We start from the raw sequence: 10,356 nt of genomic DNA, 5'->3' as shown, positions 1-10,356 counted from the left end.
CATTTTTATTTCCTTGTTTTGTGACAAAAAGTCACACATTTTCCCTCCCCGCCCCTAATTTGCATATGCAAATTAGGATTCAGATTCGGTTCAGCCGGGCAGAAGGATTCGGACGAATCCGAATTCTGCTGAAAAAGGACGAATCCTGGCCGAATCTCGAACCGAATCCTGGATTTGGTGCATCCCTATACTCTAATGCCTATATACTCTAATTTTCGCTCTGGCGAACGGACGTAACTCCGCAAATTTACTAAGATGCAGATTTTATTGAACGTTACCTCATTCGCCAGACTTGCCTTCCCCACCTCAGACCAGGCGAAGTGCAATATGACTTCCTCAATTTTTAGTGCAAAATGTTTCTAAGTCCCAAAAAATACTGGTGTCTTTTTCTTTTTTCAGAGTGATAGTCTGCAAAGGTCCATAAATTTATTTTTGGGTAACCGGTTTCCCCCATACATTTTCTAACATATGGCACATAAACTATACACTGGGCTCATGTGTAGGGAATTATAACAACTTTATTTTATTTTATTTTATTAAGGTTCCCTGGACTTGTGTAGTGTAATGTATTTGCTGCAACATATCCGTCCATGTAACTTTATAATTTCCCGCAAATTAGGCAACGCTAGCCTTTTCTTTGCTGAAGTAACGCTAGTGAAAATTCGCCACCATTGCACTCTAGTGAATTGCCATTGTCCTAGCGAATTTACGCCTGGCGAAGTCTTGCAATGGCTGCAAATTTTCGCCGGCTAGGGAATTTGCCCCAATGACTCTAAAGATCCTGATCATTATCCCAATGAAACTTCTCATTTTCTAAGCAATTGTTCAGCTGGTCTTGATGCTTTCATACTGTGTATATATATATATATAGAGTAGTTATTATATATTTCCAACCTGCAACTACAAATGCTGTATGGTTGCCCGAGGGTCTCTAAAATAAAAACTCTTTGAAAATTCTCCCATCTTCTGACTTCCAAGCTACTGCTACCTTATTTTTTGGGTAACTAAGCCCTAGCAACTGACTGGCGGTTGAAATTGCAAGCCTGAGCGTTACAGAACAAAAAATAGAAATAGTTCAAAAACCTGAACCTGAGCCAAAAATTGAAAATGGAGATGAATTGCAAACTGCTAAGAAAACTGTTGTCTACATCAAACTGAAGGTCAAGCTGAATTTAGCCTTTAGCATTAGGCATAGAGCATTAACATCAGTTACATTGGAACGGTAGTGTAGCTCTAACACTCCTTAAAAGTGGTGGAAATAGAGGACTTTTTTTCTAACAACTTAAAAAAAAGGTCGTACCAAAACTCTGAAGGGTATGTTTTGCTTTAAGGCTGAAGTTAGTGCCTCCAGGGTCTCATAACACTAAGGTTTTTTTGGCTAATACAAATACTTGGGAATTGGGAACCTACATGGTGATGTCTAGGAATCTCTCTCGCATGCAGTTTTTTTCAGGGAGAGCCAGCCTGTGGGTCTTCACATGTTACTAGTCAAATCACATTATCCAAGCCAGTCCATTGGCTGGAGAACTGAAGAGACACAGATTGGCAATTGCAATCCCTGAGTTAATTTGTGCACTGCTTGCTCAATGGCCCTACTTTTCACACGATCTGACATGATTCTCATTACTGGTTTGCACAATATCGATTTTTTTTTTCACAGTTAACAAAATGAAACCGATTTGGTTATGCTATATATATATATTTTTTGCAAGAATCTTGTGAAAGAAAGAGAAATGTCTTAGCAGCAGTATAGATTTAAATCTGTCAAACATTGAATGGTTGGCCTGATTAGACATTTCCTATCTTAGCTTAGGAAAGAACAAATTATGAATTAAGGTTCTAAAGAGTTTTTTTTTCTATCAAAATTCTGTAATAGAGATTTCAGAACACGGACTTATTGGCCCGAGTCCCAGAATATGAATTTACTTTATACTGGTAAGAGAGGTGCTGACCCTGCATCTTACTTTATACCAGGAACTGGTAGATACATGGCAAAAAAAATGGCTCCTTCTTCCATCCCAAAACTCATACTTCATCTTTCACGCTCACTCACACTTACTAAGAAGACCTTTGCCTTGGGCCCACCTACACAGGTGTGGTTTTCCTGTTTAAAGTGTTGGTGTTGGAACCATCCTTGCCCAGGGTGCCTGTATTTGAGGCTGGTCCTGTGACGGTGACAGTGACCCCGGAATCCTTGGGAAAGCAGTTGTGAAGTTGTAGAAAACTGTGATCCCCACGCTCTGTGTTATACAGGCTGCTTACATTGGCCTTCGAGGTATCTCTTGACAGGGTGTACATGGAGATATCAGTTGAAGGTATCCCTTTAACTCCTACAGGAGAAGTGTCCCTTGACTGAGAAGGTTCAGTAGAGCGTGAACTAGATCTCGAGCGTCGGCGATATCGAAAACGATAGCTTGGTAGGCGTAGAATGGCCGAAGGGTTTTTGATCAACTCTGTGCGTGATTTACAATGAGCCTCTCTGTTCTTTTCAATGTAGATGTTAACTGCTAAGACACCAATCATCTCAGCGATGATAAAAGAAAGCCCCCCAAAGTAGAAAGACCAGCCATACGAGTAATGACTTTTCTTCTCATCATCCCTCCTTGTCCCAGGATCTCCCGCATTTGCAGATATGTAAACAATCACACCAATGATGTTGCTCAAACCTGCCATCAGAAACATGAAACAATGTTAAAAACAAATAATAAAAGTACAGTTATAGAAATATGAAAGTAAAAATGACAACTCTACGTGTATTTGCTATAGAGGTCAAAGATGCCTAGAGCAGAAGACTTGGCACAAAAACGTATGGGCTAATATCCAATCCATCACAGAGGTACAAAGTGCATTGTGGATCTCACCTTATTGACTGCTTTCTCAAGTTGTGCAGGAGAGCCAGTGGCACTCAGCACTTTGTACTGTAGGATGCCATTCAATGCCAACCTGATGCATGGACAGCTAGCAGTTAGGTCAACCTGACAGGGAACTGTGAAAGAACTGTGATTGGCTACTTACATCCAGTGTCAGACTGGGATGCCAGGGGTCCACCAGAAAACCTTAGACCATGGGCCCACTTTCCAAACTATTATTCCTCCTTTTCTCACTCAACCTCTTTATTCTCCTAGTCTTTTATATCTACTAACTATATTCTTCCATTATTATGGATTTTTTTTCCATAACGAAATAGGGAATGACCATGAAAGCAAGAGGCCCACTGACACCTGGGCCCACCGGGAGTTTTCCTGGTATCCTGGTGGGCCAGTCAGACATTGCCTACATCTTACTGTGCTTCTTGTAAAAGAGGGCTAGGACATGTCCACCACTTTTCAGTGATTTATTAAGAGCTCATCACTCTTATTATTAACATGTATTTATAGAGCACCAACATATGATGCTGCGCTGTCAGGTACAAGGGATTCTACCCTGACAAGAGATTGCACCTCCCTGACTGCATTCTCAAGCCAATGGCACACCCCTACCTTGTGGAGAGTCAGCACACGGGCAATCTGATGGGGGAAGAAATGTGATTGGCTACCTACATCCTACTGTGTATCTGGGAAAAGACTGCTATGACATACCCACCACTCACTCAATGTAATACTCATAACGAGCACTAAATAAGATCTATGTGGGCTCCAGTAAATATGTCATTTTAAAGAAAATGCTCCTTCTTAGCCAAAATGTATCTGGCTATTCAGCCACGAGCAAGTTTGATTGGCCTAAATGGAAGAGAAGACTGATGACACACTTCAGCATGGACATTGTATCAAAGACTGACCAAGAAATGGGTCACAAGTACTCAGTAATCATTCTGGGGTCCAGTTGCTTAAACAATGTATAACCAAACATTTGTCTTGTGTGTAGACATTTTTAAAGATGAACTGAAGTGTTTGAGAAATCCAGGAGTTGTGCAGATCCATGGCCCCACTCCATTATCACAACAACCAATTAACAGTTATTTAGTAGTTTAGTGCAGTTAGACTAATTAAAGCAAACATCTGAATGGCTTATGTGGGTAACCATTACTCATCAAACTACATTCTAGTGGTTCAGCTCATCATATAAAAGAAGCCAGAAACATGAATATATTCTCTTACCTGCAGCAACAAATAAGATGCCAGCCCCCAAGATAATGTTGCGCTTGGACTTGTAAACACGGCTGGCAGCAACGCAAAGGCCCCCGAGTAAGAGGAGCATGGCACTGAGGATTGGGAAGATGCTTGAAGCACGAACAACACCTGCCACACAGATAAAGAAGTGAGCATTTTAACTGTTTCACGCCAATTCCTCCAATGCTCATAGCGTGGAATTAGGCCCTAAATGTGTCATTCTTTGTGGAGTGAATCGCTTGCATTATGTGGCCTGTTCCTAGACAACATTAGAAAATCATCATCTATCATCTGTTATGAGGGCTAGAGTGGTGATCCGTTGAAACATACTGTTTATTGAATGCTTGTGCCTAACAGTTTGACTATACCTACCCTCAGAAATACATAGTGAAAAAGATATATAACATAGGTTGAAAAAAAGACACACCCATCGAGTTCAAACTTTTATGTATGAATGAAACATGCCTAACTGTTAGTTAATCCAGAGGAAGGCAAAAAAAAACCCTTCTGAAGCCTCAACAATTTGACTTGGGTGGGTGGAGGGTTCCTTTGTGACTCCAATATGGCAATCAGACCATTCCTTTGGTCACATTTGTGCTAAAACCTAAATCCTGTAGCCCTGTATTTTCTCACTTGCTAAAAATCTATCCAACCACTTTTTGAAGCTATCTGATGTGTGTGCCTGAATTACCACTTCAGTGATCGAATTCCACAACTTTATAGTCCTCACTGTAAAAAAACCCTTATGGAACTTTCTTCTAATTTGAATGGATGCCCTCCTGTCTCCTGGAAGGACCTACTGGTAAATAAAGCATTATATATTTATGATGCATAGTTATCATATCCCTCCTCTTCTTTATAACAAAGCCTTTCCATAACCGTTACCAGCCTAGTTTACCTTCTTTGGACTCTCTAATTCAGTGATCCCCGAACAGGGGCTCATGAGCAACATGTTGCTCACCAACCCCTTGGATGTAGCTCCCAGTGGCCTCAAAGCAGGTGCTTATTTTTTCCTTTCTGGTTTGGAGGCAAGTTTTGGTGCATAAAAACAGGTTTACTGTCTTGTAGGTGTCAGTCCACACAGAGGCTACCAAATGGTGAATCAGTGCACTTATGTTGTGCCACCCAGGAACATTTTTTATGCTTGTGTTGCTCTCAACCTCTTTTTACATCTGAATGTGGCTCATGGGTAAAAAAGTTTTGGAACCCCCGCTCCAATTCAATAATATCCCATCTGAGCACCGGAGACCAAAATTGTACAGCATATTCTAGATGTGACTTTACTTTATGTGATTTTGTACAGTGGAAGAATGCCACTCTCCTCCTGTAAAAATATAACCTTTTAATACAGCTCAAAGCCTTATTTTCCTTTTTAGCTGCTGACACCTGTTTTTATGCACCAAAACTTGCCTCCAAACCAGAAAGGAAAAAATAAGCACCTGCTTTGAGGCCACTGAGAGCAACATCCAAGGGGTTGGGGAGCAACATGTTGCTCATGAGCCCCTGTTCGGGGATCACTGAATTAGAGAGTCCAAAAAAGGTAAACTAGGCTGGTAACAGTTATGGAAAGGCTTTGTTATAAAGAAGAGGAGGGATATGATAACTATGCATCATAAATATATAATGGCACAATTCATTACTTGCCACTATAGAGATGAACTGATTAGTCTAAACTTGATTCCCACTGAACTATGGCTACTGATGACATGAAAATCCATCCATATTTTTATTTTTTGCAGTGATTTAAAATCAGATTGGGAATGTGTGGATCTAGTTTGTATGATTAGAATTGTGCCATAATTGAGGCCTGTCTGGCTAGCATTAGACCCGTTGAACATGGTACGTTTTAGCCGTGACCATCATTTTAATTTTTTCCAGCAATCAATAAAAGTCCTGACATAAGTGTAATTGCATTGCAAAATATTTTCTACTTGGCCCTTTATTTACTAATACATTTACAGTCAGTATTGCCTTATGTGATTCACTTTTCATCACTAGCTGTAATTTATTGAGTGCCTTCAGGTGAAATTACATTTACAGTGTTAACAATCACAAGAGCATAAATCATGTTCCTTATGTTAAAGGGATAGCAAGGCGATAAAGTAGGTATTGATTAACAGATTTATTTGAAATGTTTTGCTTGTGACACGGTAAGTAGCAAAGGAATAGATTTCTTGGGTCCCCAATGCAGTTGAAGGAAGCAGGGCTTGACAGGGTTAGGTGGACAGCTATTAATTTGTGATTGGTTGATTCATTTTTTCTGGGATGTTTCAGCCATTGCCAAGACGTACAGCCTCTAGCTTCACACTCTTCTACCCTATGAGGTTGGGGTGCAGTTTTTTTTCCTATTGAAGTTGGCAGGGAGTACCTTGACACTGAGTCCTAGGGGTAAGTTAAAGGGGTAATTTGACAAGGAGAGTTTGGTAGGCCTGGGGTCCTGTGGGGAAGGTAGTTAACTTCAGTTTGAATTGCAAAAGCAAGGCAGTAACAAGGCTTTACATTCTGGCTCAGGGGTCAGTCCTCATAGATAGTGATGGGTGAATCTGTGCCGTTTCACATCGCCAAATAAATTTACTGAAAAATTAATGAAATGGTGAAAATATTGCGAAACGCATTGAAGTCAACGGGCGTCAAAATAATTTTAATTTTGATTATAAATTTTATGTGCGGGACTATTCTGACGCAACCATTTTTTTGTCACGGCGGATTTTTTGCAGACAAATTTTCAACGCAGTATTTGCTGCCGGCGAAACTGCGGAAATGTGCCGCGAATTTGTGCACCGGCGAATTTATTCGCCCATCACTACTCATAGAGCAACGGTTCCCTAATTGTGCAAAACAATAGGCACCAAACAGGATATTCCTCTTAAATACATTGGGACATTGGGCAGCTATTTGGTAAAAGGTTCAACGTTTACTCAATGTTATGAATGTGGGTTTTGTGTTTGTATACAGCGTATAATATGAAAATCATAATGATAATAATTAAACTGGTAAAGCAATGAAATAATGAAGTTATGAGGGAATACCAAAAGATGGGGTTCAAGGGGACATTATAACTCTTTAGAGATATCTTAATAGGCTATTGTAGATAATTCTGTGAAATATTATTTCCCCACAAATGAACAAATAGAAAGCGACCATTCATAGTGCAAGCATGGATTGAGGGTATAGATAAGGAGGCCATTGTCTTCTCATCTAAGTCTTCATTTTATGCTTTCATCATATTGGATATAATATTGGATACCCTTCGTATAAAGGACAAATGAATGCTTTTGAATGTTGAGGATTTGAGCATGGGTATATACAGTACGCAAAGATGCATGAGCCCTTTCCTGTGGGTCCAAAAGGTACTGTGTTCAAGTTCACCTTCAATGTGCCGCCCACATCAGCTCTATTCTTTTAATGAGGCCAGAGTGGGTGCATAGTAGAGACACTAAATATACAGCAGCTGCTCCTAATGCACTTGAATGATGTGTCAGAGTACATTGGGTTCAGCTGCATTATCTTTAGTGCATTTATCATGTGCCCAAGTCCATCAAGCAAACAAAGAATAAATATTGTATACAATGAGCACACAATGAACCAACTTCTAAGTGATTGTGCGCTGAGATGGCATTCTTCTTCCCCCACCCTATATCATAGGGACCCCATAGAGAAAAGTACCCAGCAACAGAGATTTCCCTGTTGACAGTACAACATACAACTGCTTTCTAATGCCCTACTGTCCAAGTGATTTATGGCTGTTACAGACTGATATACTGTTAGGGACATAAAAATATGATTTTCCCAACTCTAAGCTTAATTTAGAAAGTGAGCACATCCGTTAAATTCAAATGAACTGTCGAGAAGCCGGAGCCTCCAATAAAGGGAAGCGAAATGCATCAACACTTACTCTGCCAGTTTATAAAGAGAAGCAATTTATTTGGCATATTTAAAGGTGCGTCTCAGCAGTTCCTTCTGTTTATAGACTATAAAACCAGCAACAAGACACTGGGGAAATGTATGGAACAGCATTAATGTCATGCACATTATCAGCTACTTATAATTACAATTCGGGGCCATTGGCAATACAGGTGGTAGGGCAAAGTAGTACATTTCCAATCGCCAGCCCTCCAGTTGTCTTGAACAATAATTTCTTGTTGCAGTTCAATAAAGAGTGTGAGACTGCATGATGGACATATCTGAAGGATAACTTAAATATTGACTAAATGATATGTCTGTATATTCATCTAAAATAATATCATTCAGTCCCTCCTTGCTCTTATATCAACAAAACAGTTCTCATAACCCTTTCCACCTTAAGCCGTCCATACCCTCCAAGAGATTGTTGTGTACCAGGCACATTGAACAGCCCCCCTTAATGTATTCATGAGCAGAAAAGAAAATCTATATATCAACAGCAAATGTAAGCAAGATGGCACTATAATAAATCAGAAAACTGGCAGTTTCCTTGGATTTTTATTTTAGTTTCCCCTTTTAACAAGAGCTCATTGTTGGCCCTGCATGTGGCTACAGGCTTAAAAGAAGAGGTGGATAATGCTCCATAAAACCCCAGAATTGTGAATGATCAAGAGATTTATGTACAAGGTCAATAGAGAAGTACAGCGTTATTCCTTTATAATACACAAAAGCCATGAATATCCTGTAAATTATATCCTTATAAACGGTGAGTTCTGATGTCATCAGTTATAAACGGTGAGTTCTGATGTCATTTCTGTCACATGACTCACTGAAACTTGTGTATTATAATAAATAAAGTACCCCCAGTTGTAAAATATGAGGATATTAGAAGTTACCTCGGAGTTCCATGACCTGTATAAAAACACTCGGCCTTCGGCCTCGTGTTTTTATATGGTCATGAAACTCCTCGGTAACTTATAATATCCTTATATTTTACAAGAGGGGGTACTTTATTCACTATATAAAGCTGAACAATAGCAAGCTGACTTAATAATTCTCTCTATATATATATATATATATATATCTGCCCAACACTATGGGCTATGGTGTGTTAACAAGTAAGAGGCATCTTTAAACGTTCAAAGACAATATTTCTCCTAGCTGCGTATGTGACGTGTTTGCTCATACAACTTTAAGCCGCTAGGATGGGTTTATCTTTGATCTGCGTAGTTGGAATCACACTGTATTATAACTTGCCTAATGCCACAATTGTGGGGGTGCTCCGAAAAAAATCAAAGAGTCTTACCGTATCCCTAGATCTGCTGAGTGGATGGAAAATGAATGAATTTAATGTAAACGGGGCGTCAGATTAAATCAATCTCCAGTTCTGCTATTTATTCTGTTCCATAGCCTATAATATTCTAATGCTGAAAGAAGTGTGGATAGTATTGCTCTAAACAGAAGCTTCCCTGATGAAGGCTGCTACATTCTGCCAACCCAATGTGGGGACTAGGAAGCCCATGTACTATCCACAGCAGCCAGGAATTACTTGTTAATCTCTAACTCAGTAAGGGGCACATTTAATTAGCTTGAGTGAAGGATTAGAATGAAAAATACTTCGAATTTCGAAGTATTTTTTTGGCTACTTCGACCATCGAATTGGCTACTTCGACCTTCGACTACGACTTCAAATCAAACGATTCCAACTTAAAATCGTTCGACTATTCGACCATTCGATAGTCGAAGTACTGTCTCTTTAAAAAAAACTTCGACTACCTACTTCGCCACCTAAAACCTACCAAGCACCAATTGTTAGCCTATGGGGAAGGTCCCCATAAGCTTTCTAAGCTTTTTTTGATCGAAGGAAAATCCTTCGATCGATGGATTAAAATCCTTCGAATCGTTCAATTTTTCCTTGGATCGTTCACTCGAATCATTTGCGGTAAATCCTTCAACTTCGATATTCGAAGTCGAAGGATTTTACTTAGAGGTTCGAATATCGAGGGTTAATTAACCCTCGATATTCAACCAATAGTAAATGTGCCCCCAAGTGCCTCTCTCTGTGAGTTAATATGTATTCACTGAGTGGTCCCTGACTGCCAAAAATTAGAATGACAGTAACAGCTCTCTAGCAACCCAGTAAGCCTCTAAACCCGTAGTTGATGCCAGCAACTATAGGAACAGTTTATACAGTCATTAAATCGGTGTTTGGGATGTATCTAGAGCACAACAGTTAAATATATCACAGCAGCCAGTGTTATCCACAGCAAGCACACAGTGAGCACTTAGCCTATCACAGGGGAGCAATATTTGTTATCTCTCCATTTAATGCTTGTGCCTTTGT

General features: G+C 39.8%; 1 protein-coding gene across 1 annotated transcript in view; it reads right to left on the bottom strand.

The window, feature by feature from the left end:
- Nucleotides 1-593: 593 nt before the first annotated feature.
- The window catches only part of cacng8.L (calcium channel, voltage-dependent, gamma subunit 8 L homeolog), a 47,891-nt gene continuing 38,128 nt past the window's right edge, over nt 594-10,356 (bottom strand). The window contains exons 4-5 of the mRNA XM_018226416.2: nt 4,098-4,238; nt 594-2,666 (exon numbers count right to left, since the gene is read on the bottom strand). Coding sequence (XP_018081905.1) covers nt 2,086-2,666; nt 4,098-4,238 — 722 coding nt within the window. The 3' untranslated portion in view covers nt 594-2,085. The remainder of the gene's footprint in view (nt 2,667-4,097; nt 4,239-10,356) is intronic.

The sequence above is a fragment of the Xenopus laevis genome, chromosome 7L (assembly GCF_017654675.1).
Source record: "Xenopus laevis strain J_2021 chromosome 7L, Xenopus_laevis_v10.1, whole genome shotgun sequence".
Lineage (NCBI taxonomy): Eukaryota > Metazoa > Chordata > Amphibia > Anura > Pipidae > Xenopus > Xenopus laevis.
This window is presented reverse-complemented; position numbering and strand designations above follow the sequence as displayed.